General features: G+C 36.6%; 10 protein-coding genes across 10 annotated transcripts; 5 read left to right on the top strand and 5 right to left on the bottom strand.

Moving 5' to 3' along the window:
- Nucleotides 1-514: 514 nt before the first annotated feature.
- RHIMIDRAFT_225843 (cytochrome P450) lies at nucleotides 515-2,451 on the top strand (the record flags this gene model as incomplete). The annotated part of the gene is made up of 6 exons (XM_023607540.1): nucleotides 515-847; nucleotides 904-976; nucleotides 1,036-1,157; nucleotides 1,224-1,383; nucleotides 1,434-2,261; nucleotides 2,333-2,451. The coding sequence occupies exons 1-6, from the start codon at nucleotides 566-568 to the stop codon at nucleotides 2,449-2,451; spliced, it is 1,584 nt and encodes a 527-aa protein (XP_023467455.1). The 5' UTR covers nucleotides 515-565.
- Nucleotides 2,452-2,749: 298 nt separating this feature from the next.
- On the bottom strand, nucleotides 2,750-4,212 carry RHIMIDRAFT_291396 (peptidyl-prolyl cis-trans isomerase-like 4; the record flags this gene model as incomplete). The annotated part of the gene is made up of 3 exons (XM_023613806.1): nucleotides 2,750-3,184; nucleotides 3,243-4,139; nucleotides 4,189-4,212. The coding sequence occupies 3 exons, from the start codon at nucleotides 4,210-4,212 to the stop codon at nucleotides 2,750-2,752; spliced, it is 1,356 nt and encodes a 451-aa protein (XP_023467454.1).
- Nucleotides 4,213-4,282: 70 nt separating this feature from the next.
- Nucleotides 4,283-7,322, top strand: RHIMIDRAFT_225836 (uncharacterized protein). The gene is made up of 13 exons (XM_023607539.1): nucleotides 4,283-4,684; nucleotides 4,735-4,961; nucleotides 5,016-5,142; nucleotides 5,204-5,617; nucleotides 5,673-5,923; nucleotides 5,977-6,118; nucleotides 6,165-6,282; nucleotides 6,336-6,369; nucleotides 6,423-6,528; nucleotides 6,596-6,753; nucleotides 6,821-6,906; nucleotides 6,962-7,002; nucleotides 7,054-7,322. The coding sequence occupies exons 1-13, from the start codon at nucleotides 4,345-4,347 to the stop codon at nucleotides 7,182-7,184; spliced, it is 2,175 nt and encodes a 724-aa protein (XP_023467453.1). The 5' UTR covers nucleotides 4,283-4,344; the 3' UTR covers nucleotides 7,185-7,322.
- A 126-nt stretch (nucleotides 7,323-7,448) lies between these two features.
- Nucleotides 7,449-8,348, top strand: RHIMIDRAFT_280345 (uncharacterized protein). The gene has a single exon (XM_023612900.1). The coding sequence runs from the start codon at nucleotides 7,709-7,711 to the stop codon at nucleotides 7,946-7,948; it is 240 nt and encodes a 79-aa protein (XP_023467452.1). The 5' UTR covers nucleotides 7,449-7,708; the 3' UTR covers nucleotides 7,949-8,348.
- Nucleotides 8,349-8,800: 452 nt separating this feature from the next.
- RHIMIDRAFT_312852 (60S ribosomal protein L35) lies at nucleotides 8,801-9,485 on the top strand (the record flags this gene model as incomplete). The annotated part of the gene is made up of 2 exons (XM_023614835.1): nucleotides 8,801-8,943; nucleotides 8,995-9,485. 2 exons carry the CDS (start codon nucleotides 8,801-8,803, stop codon nucleotides 9,224-9,226), a joined length of 375 nt encoding a protein of 124 aa, XP_023467451.1. The 3' UTR covers nucleotides 9,227-9,485.
- Nucleotides 9,486-11,188: 1,703 nt separating this feature from the next.
- Nucleotides 11,189-11,550, bottom strand: RHIMIDRAFT_280338 (uncharacterized protein). The gene has a single exon (XM_023612899.1). It carries the CDS (start codon nucleotides 11,513-11,515, stop codon nucleotides 11,267-11,269), a length of 249 nt encoding a protein of 82 aa, XP_023467450.1. The 5' UTR covers nucleotides 11,516-11,550; the 3' UTR covers nucleotides 11,189-11,266.
- On the bottom strand, nucleotides 11,527-12,394 carry RHIMIDRAFT_225830 (40S ribosomal protein S5; the record flags this gene model as incomplete). Its single annotated transcript, XM_023607538.1, has 3 exons — nucleotides 11,527-11,690; nucleotides 11,747-12,155; nucleotides 12,203-12,394. The coding sequence occupies 3 exons, from the start codon at nucleotides 12,392-12,394 to the stop codon at nucleotides 11,680-11,682; spliced, it is 612 nt and encodes a 203-aa protein (XP_023467449.1). The 3' UTR covers nucleotides 11,527-11,679.
- Nucleotides 12,395-13,321: 927 nt separating this feature from the next.
- RHIMIDRAFT_236794 (uncharacterized protein) lies at nucleotides 13,322-13,693 on the bottom strand (the record flags this gene model as incomplete). The annotated part of the gene is made up of 3 exons (XM_023608637.1): nucleotides 13,322-13,370; nucleotides 13,427-13,523; nucleotides 13,582-13,693. 3 exons carry the CDS (start codon nucleotides 13,691-13,693, stop codon nucleotides 13,322-13,324), a joined length of 258 nt encoding a protein of 85 aa, XP_023467448.1.
- A 1,238-nt stretch (nucleotides 13,694-14,931) lies between these two features.
- Nucleotides 14,932-15,988, top strand: RHIMIDRAFT_280334 (Cap-Gly domain-containing protein). Its single transcript, XM_023612898.1, has 2 exons — nucleotides 14,932-15,665; nucleotides 15,724-15,988. The coding sequence occupies exons 1-2, from the start codon at nucleotides 15,071-15,073 to the stop codon at nucleotides 15,825-15,827; spliced, it is 699 nt and encodes a 232-aa protein (XP_023467447.1). The 5' UTR covers nucleotides 14,932-15,070; the 3' UTR covers nucleotides 15,828-15,988.
- A 973-nt stretch (nucleotides 15,989-16,961) lies between these two features.
- RHIMIDRAFT_236792 (uncharacterized protein) lies at nucleotides 16,962-17,473 on the bottom strand (the record flags this gene model as incomplete). Its single annotated transcript, XM_023608636.1, has 2 exons — nucleotides 16,962-17,186; nucleotides 17,240-17,473. 2 exons carry the CDS (start codon nucleotides 17,471-17,473, stop codon nucleotides 16,962-16,964), a joined length of 459 nt encoding a protein of 152 aa, XP_023467446.1.
- Between the last annotated feature and the right edge of the window lie 19 nt (nucleotides 17,474-17,492).

Raw genomic sequence — 17,492 nt, 5'->3', positions numbered from 1 at the left:
ATATCTCTTGGGCCATTTGGAGAGGTGAAGGAAGACCCTCGGTTTTCATTAGAGAAATCGCCGTCGAGAACACGGTTCCCTCCAACAGGGTTTAGATATATACAAAGTAAGCATTGTTGTAATCGATCATTGTGACACAACACAAAGCGGATGATTGAAACCCCCCCTCCGAACTCTGTGATTCTGTCCACCTTTCCACCTGGCCTTGGCTTCGGGTGTTTAATAAACCATTATAATGATTTAACAGCTTAAGCTATGATCAACAAGTCTTTGTTATCATAATTAACCTACTGGTAATCTCATGACACGTATACACAAATAATATCAAACACTTTGTTAGTTTCAACCTTTTTCTTTCTTTCTGTGTGTATTGTTTGTTTGATTTAAATCAATCACATTGGCTGAAGCAATCGGTAGAACCTTCGCCGAAAAAGCCAAAATTCTTGGAGCTTTAGCCTTTTTTGGAACAAATCACAACCTTTTTCCTCAAAACTATAAATGCGCGCATCAAAGTCCCATTTTACGTTTCTACTTTTATTTTATACGTATACATCTTTCTTTGAAAATGGCATTGACTGAAATTGCAATTGAAACATATCATCGTGCTTTGGATAAACTTGTACCAATTCTTCAAAAGAGATCAAAACACTCTTACATTGGCGTAGCAGTTGTCTTGGTTGTGCTTGAACGCATCTACTCATTCTTTCGAGTACCAAAGAGCATTCGTCATATTCCTGCTGTTTCTTATTTTGCTATGGCCAAATCATTGTTAACTGCTGAAGCTCCATCATCTAGATATAAACGTATCGTTTTGCCTGTAGTCAAGAAGGGCAATGGATTATATGTGGTAAAGAATTACAGATTACCCCCCTATTAAAGTATTGATTTAACTTTATAATATAGAGTAAGTTGCCTTTGGAATGGACTGTACACGTTGCTACCCCAATGTCTGCCAAACATGTACTTCTTAAGTCAGGTAAGTTGATATGATGTACTTAAAGTTCGAAAAAGAAACTAATCTAAACAAACAAAAAGAAATATACCCTAAATCAGAAAGCTTCCTCAAGCTACTTGGCCCACAGAGCCCCGCTGTTTTGTTTTTGGGAGCTAGTAATGTTGGATTTGTGAACGGGCATATATGGAAAAATCAACGAAAGGTAGAGCAGATTATATATATATAATTTTGTTTAAAGAAACTAATATATATATATATATATAAACAGATTATGAATCCTGCCTTCCATCGCTCAATGCCTATTCAAACCATGGCCAGTGTCATGCCTGATTTTTTCTCGGCTATTGATAAACACGGAACCGACGGAACACCTATCTCCGCGGTAATGAGAGATTTTACCCTTGATGTCCTTGGTCACACTGCATTTGGTAAGCTTTCCTTTTTATATAAAGATATGTATGAAGCTCAACCGTTATAGGATTTGACTTTAAGGCCTTAAAGGGCGACCCTGATCATTGGACCAGAACCTATCATATCATCAACAATGCTCTATTCAATCCTACAGCAAACATGCTTACATCATTAAACCCCATCTTGTCGATTATTTCTCCCGAAAGAAGAAGAATCCTTGAAGCAATCAAAAAGCTGAATGGCATGTTGGAAGCCATGATTAAGCAAAAGCGCCAAGAAGTACAGAATAACGCACAAGCCAATATTCCTGAAAATGAAAAGGATTTGCTTACTTTGATGCTGGAAGCTCAACAGAGAGGAGAAGGATTAGCCACTGACGAAGAACTCAAACACAATGTCTCTGGATTTTTCCTGGCAGGACATGACACTACTTCTGAAACTCTTTCTTTCTACTTTTACAATATTGCAAAGAATAAGGATGCTCAACGTAAGCTAAGAGAAGAGCTTAGCACGATCCTGGGCGATAAACCAGTTGATGTTATTCCAACCCTCGAGCAGTTGAAGTCCATGGAGTATTTGAATTGCACTATCAAGGAGAATTTGCGTCTCAATGGTCCTGCTGACAATATCCTCCCAAGAATAGCGACTGAAGATATGGTTGTCGATGGTACTCCCATTCCAAAGGGAACAGTTGTCAATGTTGATATTCATGCTATTCATCATGATACACGCTACTGGCAGGATCCATACAAGTTTGTTCCCGAGCGATTTCTTCCAGGTGGTGAGCACGAGTCTCACTCGGGTATGACATGGTTGCCCTTTGGAAACGGAGCTCGTCAATGTCTTGGTATGAATTTCAGTTTGGCTGAACAGAGACTTGTGATTGCCATGACAGGTAAATCAAAACAAAAAACGTGTTTTTTGCTTTCAATCATACTAATCATTTGGGTGCTATTGTATATATAGTTCGAAAATACGATATCGAAATTCCCAAGGATTCGATTCATTATGATCATCCTATTTTAGAATCCTCAAGCACAAAGGCCCCTGCATCGCTCAAGCTAGTCTTTAGAAAGCGTTACTAACTTGATAAAAATATGACAATAAATAAAAATATTTATTATCTTCTTCTACACTTTGTTCGGAAACTATTCACACACTAATGAAAAAATGATAATTTCAGATAACAAATAATAATAAAAGAAAGCCCACAAGAAATAAAAGAATAAATAAAGAAATGATTAGCAAGCTATTTATAAAATGTTGGCCATACTATACAAGCCTCAGAAATATCAAGCTCATTTTATTATTACATGTTGCCTTTTAATAAAGAGATTGATAGCCAACTACAGTGTAATTAAGCTTATATTGTGTATAAATAATTTATCTTCTTCTATATTTATCTCTGCTATCGTCTCTTCTTCTATACTTGTCTCTGCTATCATCTCTTCTTCTATACCTATCTCTACTATCATCTCTTCTTCTATATTTGTCCCTGCTATCATCTCTTCTTCTCTCTCGGCTATAGCTTTTTCTTTTATTCCTGTCTCGACTATACTCTCTTTTCTTATCTCTATCTTCTGCTGACTTTTGTCTTTTATAGTCATCTCTGTCAAACACCATTTCATATTTACTAGTGTCGGCAGTATTTGCTTCCTCTCGGTATCTTGTTCGTTTCGTAAGATTTTCAAAACCTCCCATGGTATCTCTACCGGTACGCTGAAGGATCCAATCTTTATGAAGCTTAGACACGGATTGAGAGAAATCGACATGAATACGACGGTCATCAATCAACACGGACTGCATTTTGAAATAAGCCTAGTTATATATATATATATGAATTAGCCTACATCCTCCCTTTTTTTTCTATGTTTACCTCTTCTGCATCTTCTTTTCTTTCAAATTCTACGAATGCATAACTGAGCGAATCTCCCGTCACTCGATCGCGAATAATTTCACAGCTATGAATAGGTCCAAATCTTGAAAATATCAGTTCTAAGTCTTCGTCTCTTGTGATCGGGTTCAATTTACAAACAAACAACACGTTTTCAGGCGGCTTCACTTCAGCAAACGGCAGATCACCAATCATTTCCAGTGTCAATGCATGGGCCCTGGCTTCTCTTGCCCTGTTTGCCCTTTCAATTTCCTCTTCGTCTTCGCCTTCTTCCAGTTCCTCGTCCTCTGCGATCCGCATCGATTCCAATTGCTCCTTGGTAGGCATAGGTGATTTATCCGGAACCTGCAATCCTTCTGGATCAGGGAACGGATCATCCAAGATGACTGTATGCTTGATACGTATATCACGATAAGGTCTCCCTTGCTCATCGCAGTAGGCCTCATTGATCTTGTCTAGCGTTTCAAACCCTTCTGCTACTTCACCAAATAGAGTATATTTACCATCCAGATAATCCAAGTTTTCGCCTAGTGTAATAAAGAACTGGCTCCCACTCACGCCGCCACTCTCAACAGAGGCATCTGCTGCAACGGCCATAGAGACCATACCTCGCCTTGTGTGCTTTAATGAAGGATTGATCTCTGCTGGAAAGTAACGTTGACTGGGTCCGTTGAGTATACCGTAGATCGACTCGCCTTGATCGCCCTTTCCCGTAGGATCTCCTGTTTGAGCCATAAAGTCCTTTTGAACATTAAAGAATGGCGCAAAATTATAATACTTGATTTTACAAAGCTTCAAAAAGTTTAATGTCGTCTTTGGACATTCTTTTGTGAATAAATCAATGACAATGTCACCTAATGACGTCTCAATCAAGACAGACTATATAAAGCTAATATTAGTAGTCTTTATTTACTACTTGTATGTATACATGTGCATATTGGATACTTGCCATGCGTATATAAATGTGTGTATATATAAAAGAAAAAAAAACAAGTTAGTTTTGATAGTTTCGGAATCTTAAACGATTAACATCGAGACGCCCAATAAAAAAAGTGATACAGGTCAGTTTTCCCTCTTTTTTTTTATGCACAGCAATAATAAGAAGAGAGGAGCTGAAAGCAAGCGATTGACACAGAGTACCTTGTTTACCTTTTTTACTCAAAAGAAACAGAAAACGAAGAACAATGAGACAAAGGAAGAGGTTATTATTGAACAAGTAATCAAAGAAGAAGAAAAGGTAGAAGCAGTAGCAAAACCTTTGTCAATAGAAAAGGAAGAACCTAGTACACCTATAGAGCAAAGGTTTAGCAATTCTATATACACACAGGAATTTGATGATGTGGTTCAAACAGTACTCGATGGAGAAGATTATCTGCTTGATGAAAAAGAACTCGATTTATGCTGTAGATATGTTGGTTTGAAAGGTTTTTTTTTTGTAAAAGGATCAAGTGGATATACTTATATATATAAATAGATGATCCTAAACACTTGCTGGTCAGGTTATTAATAAGAAGACATAAATGGATCAAGCAGGATACGTTAGATTATTCATTAACAGATATGAATAAGGCTATTCAAGAATTAAATGAGATTGGATTTATAGAAACTGATCTGAAAGATATAGAAACAGCGTTACATGTCTTGACAAAGCCCGAACTGAGAAATATTGCAAAAGAAAGACATATTGCTATGCAAGAGACAGTAAAGATGACACACACATATATATTTATAACTCATGTGCGCATTTATATTTAGAGAAAGAATGGGTGTATAAAGGAGATAGTAAAGTACGCCTTGTCAGATCATATTAGTTATGGTAATTCACAACCTATTCATGAATCAAAAATGAAAAAGCTGTGGGATACTGTAAACAAGTATCTTGGTAAGATATACGCTCTCTCCAATTTTCTTTTTAGCCTCTTTATATTTACGTTCTTAAACAGGACCATGTTTACGTGTACGATCTGAGGTGTATGAGCTTTTTCAACGTCTACAGATTGTCTATTATCGAATCACTAGCCTGAATGATACAAACTATATCGCCAGTTCAATATTAGCCAAAACCAGTCGACGTAATTATCCTCAGTACACATGGTCTCGATCAAGCTCTATTTGGTCCTGTCGCGCTGATTTAGTAAAGTTTGAAGAGGCATTGCTAATAGAAAAGGAATTTGAAACAATGGTAAAAGATGTACCCAGAACAAGGGCAGTTGGTCAAAAAGATAGTGGTGGGGACATGCAGGCACTATTAGCTTCATGCTGGTCACTTTGTGAATCCAAGATGAGTGCTTGGGATGAGTGCATTTATTCAGAACAAACGAGCCAGAAGCCATATTATAAAAGACGATTTGAAGCAGGTAATTCATACATAGTGTGAAAATACGCATACTTTTTATTAATTGTTTCATATAGGTTGGATATATACCAGATTATTAGATCGAGGGACAGAGATATTGGCAAAGTTACATGAATATGAGCTAGAATCTCTTGTCTTACACAAACTACTAAGTCAGCGCGTGTATCGTCTGGGCAAGCGAGGCAAGTGGTACGAAAGACTTGCTTTGGTTCAAATGAACTATTTAGAAAGAAAAGACGCAAAGATCATGAGGGAACAAAAGAAGTGTGCATTACAAACATGCATTGACGCATTACATGACCCTCTTGTTCATCAAAGCAAGTAACAAAGTAAAAACAAGCAGCAGGCTAACTGACAAAGGATCTCCATATAGTATATATTCATGGGATACAGGAGCGTATAAAACGGTTAGAACGACAGCTTTCCATTCCGAAGAGAGAACAACATGACTTTTCCTATATGAGCCTAAGGAAGCCAAAGGAGATTACAGTTTATGGTATTGGTATTATGATTATTATTTTTCATTATCTGATGCATATTCTTTACAGGTGAACGTATATCAAACGATGATGTAAATAAAAAGTCTATATGGAGAACAAATAATGGAGCAGAGTGCTCAGTAGAAGAGGTTGCCCTAGAATATTATGCCAAAAAAGGCTTCAAAGGGTAAGGCCTCTCTTTGTGTTGTGTATATCCTTTTACAAACCTCATTTGTATAGACTGCATGCAGAGAATGGGATAATAAGGATGATTGTAAGTAATATATTTATATATTACAAAAAATAGTAACCAAGCGAATATAAAAGGCATCCCTGTTGTTTTGGGACGTTATATTTGCGCCTATTCCCGGTGTCTTTGAAACGCCTTATCAGACTGCACCATTGGATATACGGTCAGATGCATTTTATGAAAGTAAGAATAACTGAAATCAATGTATACAATGATGACTTAGATGAAAAAAAAAAAAAATGATAAATAGGTCGATTAGACATTATTCAAAAAAGATTAAATGTAATAGAGAATGGTGATTATTTAGACATCATAAAGACAGTTGATACCAGAGAAAGGCCTAGACAGACATTATGTATAGGTGTCAACTGGAATTATGAGCTAGAGGATATATTAGAGATAGCCGAGGTAAGAGAGAGAAAAAAAGAGAGAGGCTAATGCTTATTTAATGTTGTTATTTATATATCCAAAAAAGTGTATTGGCCCCTTGCCATTAGCCTCTCTATGTAAGCTGCTTTTTGAGGAATATGGACAGCGACAAAGCGGAATGCCAGATCTTTGGTAAATTCATACAAGATATTATAAAGACGAGTAATTTATGTTTTATGTATACAAGTTGCTGGAATTATGAAAAGAAGGAATGTCTATTTTCTGAAGGTTAATCGTTTATATCTTTTTTGGGATAAGCAATCTAAACATGATTTATAGTAAAAGGGCCTGGAGATACCTTATCTGAAACTCAAAAACTATGGATTGACACACTCACTAGTGTCGGTATTCAAGTTGAAGTGTGCTTTGTAAAACTATGGAAAGGCGAAGATGTATTTTTGGAGACATAGTAAAATTACAGGAGCTCCCTCATGATAAATAAACTATTTTTTGAGTTCTCATAAAGTAACTTTTTGTTTGCTCTCTCTTTGGTTTGTTAGCTCTCATATTTAACAAGGCTATTCCTGCATTTTTCATCAATATCGGGCCAACTTAACATTAATTTTATAGTATTAGTCTAACTTCTGGTGCATGTAGTGTTCGCCTTTATGAAACTATTACATATAATTTTTGATGCCGAACAAGAAACCACTACAATTACCAAAGGAGCCGCAGTGCTAACCCAAATCGCAGATACAGCACCTTATTATGAACAGCGGCTGTTAATGGGCGTAGCTCGCCCGTAAGCGTTTCTTTTTTTCTTTTGGATCCTTATTTATAGATTTTATTTTTAGGATGGAAGAGTTACCAAAAAAAAAAAAGCCGTGAAAAACAATCAGATAGGCAAAGCAGAACTGTAGAGCTCGTTTTTCCACCCTTTGTTGGCGAAAATTCTCTCAGACAATGACAGAAATATAGACTGAGATGGCCAGATATGGCCGCTTCTGAAAAAAGTCAAGGCAGGCCTGACGCAATAATCTCAGAAGTGACAAGCGGCAAAGCTGGTGCTTCTCTTAGATTTGGTGAATGCAAAACGTCCGGCAAGTGCAGCACTGCTTCGTTGTGTAAGGATGTAATAAAACTTACACAACTTACACAGCGAAGTATCAACATCAACAGCATCAAGTCGGTGTTCTGCTTCCAAATCCATGGTACATACACTATAGCCACGTAATATACCCTTGAAAAATACTAATTTTCACTTACTAGGATTTGGAATTGCTTTTTATATGAAGGTGTTTACACATTCACTTAACTTGCAAAGATGGAGTTCCCTCGCTCCCTGGAAGAGCTGCTGCAATTTGTATATATGAAGACAACTAGCCTACTTTTGCAAGTAGCAGTGTCTAAGGACAAAGATGGTTCAAGAAGTGGATCATAATGCCATAAGCTCTTTAATTCTCAGCAGTTACAGCCATGCCTGCCCTTGTCCTGCAAATTTTAAATAAATATGTACTTTTTTTAAACAAACAAATCAAAATACTTTTTTTTTGGAGGGCACTGTACAGCTTTTGTTACCTGAGATCAAATATCCAATAAACAAGTGAGTCACTCTGGACACCCCATTTCAGTATCAAAAGCCAACCGTCACAGGTAAGCCGCCCTACAAATGAATCCATCAAGACCAACCTAATTAAATCCCTTCCCTTTAATTATCACCGGTCTCACAAATGGTAAACATAGCATAGAATGCAATCATCCATCCATCCATCTGTCTATACGAGCTAGAAGACTGTTCAGTTAGTAAAGTTTGGTCGATTTAACAAGAGCAGCCAGTGAAAAGGGAAAAAAAGAGCAACAGTCCTTACTATTACGACTAATGTTAAAGCACAAGGGAGGAGGGGAAAGTACCATTTTGATCATTGATGCATTGAGAATTATGAAGACAACCTCTTTAATTTCAGACACTCACATACACATACTAGTTCAATAGATATATTAAGCAACACGATTATTAAACAGACAGATGGAGAGAGGAATTGGATAGATTTGCTCTCAATATTAAAAAAAAGTCCATGAACTAACAATGTATATTTTCCAGGCTGCCATTAAAGCACACGAACTCCGTAACAAGAACAAGGCTGAGCTTCTCAAGGTCCTTGACGAACAAAAGCAAGCTCTTGCTAACCTCCGTGTTCAAAAGGTTGCCGGTGGTAGAGCTCAAGAACTGTAAGTATATTGTGTAAATGATTTTACTGTAACTGACCCGTGTATATGCAGCGGTGAAGCTCGTAAGAACGTTGCTCGTGTCTTGACTGTCATCAACCAAACCCAACGTGAACAACTCCGTCTCTTCTATCAAAAGAAGAAGTACGTTCCTTTGGATCTCCGTGTCAAGAAGACCCGTGCTATGCGTAGAGCTTTGACTCCTTATGAAAAGTCCTTGAAGACTGTTCGTCAACAAAAGAAGTTGGCTCACTTCCCTCTTCGCAAGTACGCTGTCAAGGCTTAAGTTGCTCTTCTTTTGACAATAAAAGATTTTGTATAATACAGTTCTTTATTTTTTACTTCATTCAGGCGATTAAAAATACAAGCTTGCTTAAAGTATCTTTATTTACGTTTGCTATTACTAAACATATTAAAGACTAGAAATGCCATTGATAATTCCATTTGACATATTACAAGCCAAAGTCCCTGAGGCTAGTCAGGTGTTTAGTATATTGTCAATCACTCTCAGTTTAACACAGTTGTACTGGAAAGGCATGTTAATTGATGACCTACTAAGCATTGAAAATATCCATCATTACAGATTGGATCCTACTTTACACTTCAACACCAAATTCCATTCACCGTCACGACTCGCCTAATGCACCCCAAGTGCCATATCTAGAATCTCTCTTTTGTTTGCCAGTTCACAAATGTTACCAGATGAGTCCCATCTAGAATTTCTATAACTTCTTCCAAAATCTGCAGAGCTTCACCTGCACAACATAGGCAACCACAACAAAATAAGTATACCAATTCAAATAAGGAAAGGAAAGAGCTATCGTTTAAATTACTCTGCCGCGAGAATCGAATTTACAACCAAAAAAAATACCCGGTCAACACTACATGTACCAGAAAATAGACTAATGCTACGGGCGCTTCTTCTTCTAGGCACTACCTGTAAGACTGTCTAATAGAATGTCCTTTGACATAAAATAATTCATTACAAGTGCATATGATTGGTCAAACTGACAACATAAAACTAGAATAAATAATAGCAACATTTCTTTTTTATCTCTTTCTTCTTGAAAAGAAATAAACCAAAATAATGACTTTATAAAGTCATGTTTAGCTTGGACGCTACAGAATGAAAACCTCTGTTAGAGTACATCGTAGGTAGTGGATAAAGGTAACGCACCAAGAACTAGTCTAACTTCTGGTGTATTTTCTGATGCATGTAGTGTTTCCCAGAATACCCAGTAGTGTCAACGCCAAAATACCAAACTCATATAAGTTCCTTGAAAAGTCAAAATTACATTACTATTGAGTATGCAAGGAAATTCCCAGGCCATGAACGCAAACTAAAAAGAACAGACCTACTGAGCTATATGGCGCACTGTTTAAGGGAAAGGTCCTTGTGTGATAAAACCTTCGTTTCATCCGCCTGTTTGGCATCGGATAGTCTTACTTCAAGGGATATAAATGAGGATACTGATTTACTAACCGAATGAACGAGGGTAAATGGAAACACACAAAGTATAGTAAATTTATGAATGGGTGCCATGTTGATTCTGATATTTAACCTTTTCTTCAGGTATAATATCTTATATGAGTGCAGCAGAACAGAATGGTTGCCTCGTAGCTCTAGATTTTACAGGATTATCAACCGATGTCAATGACTTGCATTTCTTTATCAAGTAATTTACATTATGTGAAAGCAAAACTTCTTCAATAATGCTTACAATATGTTTTCCATTAGCAAACATGAAAAACTAAAAGCGATAGTAATTGATAACTTGCCTTCTAACCATACACTCTATGTTTTTCAACGACAAGCAGTTCTGAACAGCCCTTTAGTCTTATCCCCCTTCAATTGTGGGTCAAAGCCTATACAAAGACCCAATGATACCTTTTTTGGTATCTGGTGACATTGAACACTACCTGCATGCATGTGCAAGTTTCAATGATTTATTACATTATTATTATTTTATATCGCATATTTATCAACATTTAAATAGTATAGATATCCCAAATTATTCTTGAAATAAACGACATCTTGTCTTATCTTCAGATCACAATAACTTCTTCTATTTTATCTTATATCTTAAGCAGCAATTGCTTAACATCTTCCTTATTTCACTTTTTACTTTATTTCACGACTTAGCATTATACTGTTCTATATTGACCTTATATTAAGATCTGGTGGTCACTATAATACCAAATTCTACTTATAAAACTTATTTTTAACCTTACTACTAACACTTTTTTCCAGCAACACAGTTTAAATGGGTTATATCTTTACTTTCTTACTATACCTTTTATTATGTATCTTTTTTTCTACTGTTTCTTAATCAATTTTAACAAGAATTCTAAACATATAAAGCAATTGTTTAACAAAGTTACTTCCAATAGCATTACATTCACCACGCAATGCTTGGTTGGATGAAGACTTGTACACCTTGAAAATAAAAGGTTCGAAATGAACTCTAGCAAGCAGAAATAAAACTGGTTTTTTAGGATCGGTCTCATAGCATACATCAAAGAATCCAAAATCATCAACCTTTTTCGAGAACCTTATACTCTTTTCTAAAAACATACGGCACTTTTTTTTTTTTTTTGCGACATCATTTTGGTAAAAGGTGTGCGTACGCATAATTTAACTCTTTTTCTGATGTGAGAAAATCTTTTTTTATTTTTAAAAAAAGTGTATATAAACAGCCCCTTTTTTGTTGTTGCGTCGTATACAAAGAATGAACACGTTTATCGGTTGGCTATATTAAAAATAGTAAGTAAAAAAAAATCAAGACAAACAAAACAATCAACTTACACTTGGCAACACGTTCAAGTTCATCCTTCTTCTTGATAGCATAAGAGTTGGCAGAACCCTTGGCAGCGTTGATCAATTCGTCAGCAAGGCATTCAGCAATGGTCTTGATGTTACGGAAAGCAGCTTCACGAGCACCAATGGTCAACAAGGAGATAGCTTGGTTGACACGACGGAGAGGAGAAACATCAACAGCTTGACGACGGACGGTACCTTGAGAACCGATACGGGTGGAGTCTTCACGAGGACCACAGTTGATGATGGCATCAACGAGGATTTGAAGAGGGTTGGCATCGGTCAACAAGTGAATGATCTCGAAAGCATGTTGAACAATACGGGCAGCCATGAGCTTCTTACCGTTGTTGCGACCATGCATCATCAAGGAGTTGGTCAAACGTTCAACAATGGGGCACTATTGAAATGTAAGTCACATGTCAAACATGATCATTTCAATCTTACCTGAGCCTTACGGAAACGCTTGACAGCGAAACGGCCGGCAGTGTGAGGCAAGAAGACGTGTTGACGGATTTGAATGTAATCTTGAAGGGAGATGTCCTTAACTTCAACGTCTTCATAAGACCATTTGTTGAACAATTTACGAGTACCATCGGCGGTGGCGCTAACGTTAGCGGGTAAACCTAAAGCAGGCATGATGGTCTATCATATCATATAGTGTTTTGTTGAATAAATGGATGGATGGATGGATGATGATTTGAAGGATAAATGTAATAAATTGATTGAAATATCAATAAAGAAGATGGATTGATGAGAATAGATAGTAAAATAGGTTAGTGAGGACGTTCTTTTGGATGGATGGATAGCCTATGAGTCAGTATTTACCTATTATTTACGAGAAAAGAGGAGGATTCCTTCGATCCACTTCTTGCGGATGGCTTTCCATTCAACAGGGTACACAAATCAAACTCAGACATCTGAATTCGAAATGCTTGTTCCTCTGTGTCTAACACCTGGAATCATAATATAACGCTAATTGTATTATAAACACGTATTGCCATGCTAGTGAATCGATTCATTTAATATCAATATAGAATAGACAGACAGTATAATGTATTATGCAAATAAACACTCTAGTAAAACCCTTAAAGTCTTTGTACACACACATCTTTTTTTCGTTTTAGTATAAAACCAAGCAAAGACGAAACTATATTAGATGATGAGCCATCTAGTAGACATACATGATGTAGCGTAGACATAACATAGATTCTGAACAGCAACTTCTAATTTTATCTTCAAAGAAGAGAGAGAGACATTAGTTTAAGAAAATCGCTGTAACTGTCTTTTCTATTTGCCAAAGAAAAAGAAAGAAAAAAGCCCTGTTGGCTCATGCCTTATCCTTTCCTTTTACTACGCATAATTTTGATACTAAAGAATGCATATATATTCGTATGTAATATATGTTATATTTTGCGTGAGCGTACCTCAAGTAAGCTGATTTTGTATACATTATATATATATATATATACATTTAAACAGTAAGAATCCAGCTGATGACTGCAATGCTTTGTTGCCATTTATTTGAATTCTTTGTACAATAAAAAATAATGGGTTTTTTTTTCTTTACATCTTCATTGGCTGTGGCTGATTTGGTTCTTTCTCGAGTTCAGCACTACAAGAGAGTAATATTAAGATCTAGCAACAGACAAGAATCAAATAAAAAGTTACCGTAATTGCTTTGAGAAAGCATCATCAATATCATCGTCATCCCAATTATCTTCCCAAAAGTGAGCATCACTTTGATCCTCTTCATCCTCACCCCAATCTAAGGTTTATTATGTCAATTATATAAATAAATGTTGTAATAATTGCATTGCACAAACCTTCTGTAACAAATTCTTCAAATTCATCGTCTTCTTCAAGCACACCAAGGGCAGCAAGGTTTTTTTCTTCGGTTATGCTCTTTTGCTTGTCTTGGTTTTGTGTAGTTGCCATATTTAATGTGAAAGGAGAAGAGAGTAAAGAAACGCGTAACCTCAGCAGAGCATTAGAGGTGTCGTAAGCCAATGGGGTGCACTTTAGTTAAGTGGTGACGTATTATAAAATATTGCGGTTTTTGAATTTATATTGTGTTGATGTGCCAAGCTTGTATGAGTGTCTTACAAAATAAGGGGATATAAAGTCCAGAATGATCGAGACAGAGCGGTTTTCTTTTTTTTTTTTCAGTCATACAAGCAGAACTTGATTTACTGATACACATCACTATGATGTCTTTATTGCTATCAGTTAAGAGTTTCACTTGGAGATGCTAATTAGTGCTTTCTGCGCATAGTGTTACACTTACTAGTTTATGTTATCGATTCTAATCAGCTACTAAAACACACAGCTGCTATAATTTGAAGAGGAGATGTAGATATTTTGAAGACAAATAAAAAGGGGACACATACTATCCATACCGCTTCAATACATCTACAAAAGATTTCTTTATGCAAGAGAGGATGTTACACTATGATTTAATTACTACAGAAAAAAAGGCACAAACAGTGGCTAGTTTACACTCGGCATAATTTACCCTCAAAGTACCGCGCATTCATGCAGGATTATAGCTGACGTGTGCCTGGGCTAAAACAAGTAAAGGAATACAAAATACCGTAGCTGAAACAGGGAAATGCACATGTATATATTATATTTGTCTTTTTCTTTATCGGCCATGGCTTGCAAATAAAGCCTTGTCTTTCAACTTTATATTCCGTTTTTCCATAGCTTGAATATTACCGTAATAAATGCTGATGTACGCTATTTCCAGAAAGTATCATCGTTCCAAGAAGTCGTACTTTATATATTCTGTATTATAATTTTCGAATGATGCGATATTACCTTAGAAAACACTGTAGAAAAAACTGTAGTTTTAACTCATTATAAGCACAATCACATGACAAAGGACGCCACATTGTCGTGGCAACTTCTTCAAGATGCTCTATAATTCATACCGGAAACTGTCGCCGTTTTCTGGAACTGATTGAACCGCGCCACATAAATACGCATAAGCTCAGCCCCGGATTGGGTTAACTGCGGTATCAAGTTATTTCCGCTTGCTCTGTGTGGAGCGGAGATAAGGCCTACTGTCTCACAATGTCCCAAAACTCAGGCCATTGAGCAATTGAAATTGAAATCCGAAAGCCGGTCCAAAACTATAAATTTGTATTTTTTTTTTCTGACGCTTTTTTCTTACCAAAAAAAAAAAAAAAATTAATGTTTCGAAAAGCAAAGAAGCTTTCACAACGTCTTGGACTCAAAAAGGAAAATTGTACAAATCAAGAGAGAAAAAGAGGAGAGAATCTACCGTCTATATTGAAATCAGAAAATAGCAGTATGACTGGAAGCACAACAGCTAGTTTGGAATCCATGAGTTCTCAAAGCACAACGAACGAAAGTACAGAGATCAAATTGACAAGACCAAACCTATCAAAGTCATATACGACTCCTACCTGTCCACCGACCGAACGAAAGGAGCGTCGATCGATTGCTGCAGATACAAATGATCTTGAGCTGTTACTGTCAATGGAAACACAGGCTAGATTAGACGCATTAGCGGAACGAGAAAAGCAAAAAAAGCAAGACGACGCAGTGCCATTCAGTCGTCCTACGACCATCAAGTTTGAACTCCCTGTCACACCACCTCGTTCTAGATCACCTAACCAACGGTTGACTTACCCAAGAGCACGACCCACGCGATCTCTTCCCGAGGAAGGACTGACGGCAAACGCAAAACGAAAAAAGAGATCAAGTTGGCGGTATCTGTTTGGAGATCGAAGTGATGATGATGAAGAAGTGACACCTTATGTGACCATGGATGCTCGTGTGAGACTGAAGCTAAGACCTTTACCGACTTTTGGATATGTTAGATTCATCGGCGGCGTTGAATTTGGAAAAGGAGAATGGGTTGGAGTGGAATTAGACCACGGTGGTAAATTATTTATTGATTTTCACGGCCCCCCGCACATTTACTCACACACACATTATAGTTGGCAATTGCGATGGTAGCGTGAATGGACACAGATACTTTACGACAGATCCTCGTCGTGGTATCTTTTGTAAACGTCATGATCTGGAAGCAGTGGCAGAATAATGGCTTATTCTCTTCATAATCCCATATACCCCCTTTTTTTGTCTTATATTATAGTAATAGTTGTAACAATAGTAATAGTAATAATAATAATGTAATAATCACCTTGACTTTGATCACAAACATATTTATTAAAATGAATAAAACCCTTTATATGTGTACAGAATAAATTTGCCCTATTTGAGTTGGTACATCCTTTCATCTTTGACAGATATGTGATCGACTATTCTAAAATGAACAACCATTTTCTCTTTTTTCATTTGACACATGTTCACATTTCTATGCTCCTGATTATTTTTATCCAAGGATAGCCTTGTCTTTCAGTTTAATATGACCTGTATGTACCTCGCTTTCCCGAAACAAAAGCCTATTTACTTTCTCTACATATCTTTTCCAAACAGGTATTAATTAAAAGTCGCTTTTCTATAAAAAAGAAACCCCTGAGATATGGATTATGAATCATAATTTCCAAAATTACCGATTGTCCCTCCACTTCCGAACTCCGGTGTAAGCTTTATTCCCGGTAACTTTTCAAAAAAAAAAAGGACATTGGTGTTCATTAGCTGATAATTGTAACATTCAAATGTGTTACTTGTTAAATCTAGCACACCAGACGGGATGTTTGTCTTTTTTAACTGCTGCTGCTATCAATAAGAAACTTTTATATATCTTGTTTTGTTATTTCTTCCAATTATACATGAACTATGGCCATTTTCTCTGGAGGCTGGATTGACTTTTAATATTTTGTCAAAGTGTAATAGAATCCTCTCTTTAGACTAAGCAAGCATGTGTGATGCAGGGGGTCGCCACATCCACATTTCGTCATTCTCAAGGGCTGCTTGATTGTTTGACCACAAATGACACCTCTCACTATGATAGAGTAACTCATTCTGAGTTTTTATTTTTTTTGGTGATCACTCATTGTAACAAAGTATCTCTATTTCTTCCTTCCTTATTCTGTAAAGTATCCCTGATATTGAATATGTTTGATAGTTCGCTTTTTACTCTCTCTTTCTTTCCTTTTACATCATATCATGACCTATCAAAAGTAATAATGATTGAATAATAATAGCATTCTTCTGTGTATATACAAAGGTAGAGTTATTTTTATTAAAGGTGGCAGCGTACGCTGTCATGCTATGGACAGAAAGATATTTTGATATCTTGTTGTGGTGGCGAATTAGGTGGTGAATTGGGTGGTGAAGCGGATTGACCCAGTTGCTGTCGAAGCTGATTATTTTCTTCTTGCATTGCGCGAATATAGTCAATCGCATATCGCAGCACTTTGGCTCGATGACATTTTGGACCTCCGTTCTCTGCTGAACGTGGCACTAACGTTGACAGTTCATTCACTAATGTATTCTGTTTACAAAAATAATCAGCATACAGACAGCTATTAAAATAATTTCCCGTACCAAATTATCTCTTCTTCTTCGTTCTACTCGATTATGTGTCTCTCTTCGTTGTCTGATTCTACTCATGGCCGTATCACTATCGACGCTCACTTTATTTAAAATATTGACGCCATGCAAGACAAGCTTATTCGGTTGCTTTTCTAGTTCATGCAGTTTCTTGGCCATGCTATCAGGGCTATAAATTTTTATTCGTTCTTGTATTGGATAAGAAGCTCTTCTTTCTGATATAGACATCTTTTGTGTTGTAAGTGAA

Source organism: Rhizopus microsporus (genome assembly GCF_002708625.1).
Source record: "Rhizopus microsporus ATCC 52813 unplaced genomic scaffold scaffold_6, whole genome shotgun sequence".
In the NCBI taxonomy this organism is placed as follows: Eukaryota; Fungi; Mucoromycota; class Mucoromycetes; order Mucorales; family Rhizopodaceae; genus Rhizopus; species Rhizopus microsporus.
The sequence above is the reverse complement of the archived record's forward strand: the minus strand, read 5'-3'. Positions and strand labels throughout refer to the sequence as shown.

Coding starts and splice junctions, on each gene's coding strand:
- RHIMIDRAFT_280338 (XM_023612899.1), bottom strand. CDS start 11,515: ATGTTTTTAGAAAAGAGTATAAGGTTCTCGAAAAAGGTTGATGATTTT.
- RHIMIDRAFT_280345 (XM_023612900.1), top strand. CDS start 7,709: ATGGCCGCTTCTGAAAAAAGTCAAGGCAGGCCTGACGCAATAATCTCA.
- RHIMIDRAFT_280334 (XM_023612898.1), top strand. CDS start 15,071: ATGACTGGAAGCACAACAGCTAGTTTGGAATCCATGAGTTCTCAAAGC. Junction 15,666..15,723: donor AGTGGAATTAGACCACGGTG/GTAAATTATTTA, acceptor CACACATTATAG/TTGGCAATTGCGATGGTAGC.
- RHIMIDRAFT_225836 (XM_023607539.1), top strand. CDS start 4,345: ATGCACAGCAATAATAAGAAGAGAGGAGCTGAAAGCAAGCGATTGACA. Junction 4,962..5,015: donor ATATTGCTATGCAAGAGACA/GTAAAGATGACA, acceptor ATTTATATTTAG/AGAAAGAATGGGTGTATAAA. Junction 6,119..6,164: donor GATTACAGTTTATGGTATTG/GTATTATGATTA, acceptor TATTCTTTACAG/GTGAACGTATATCAAACGAT.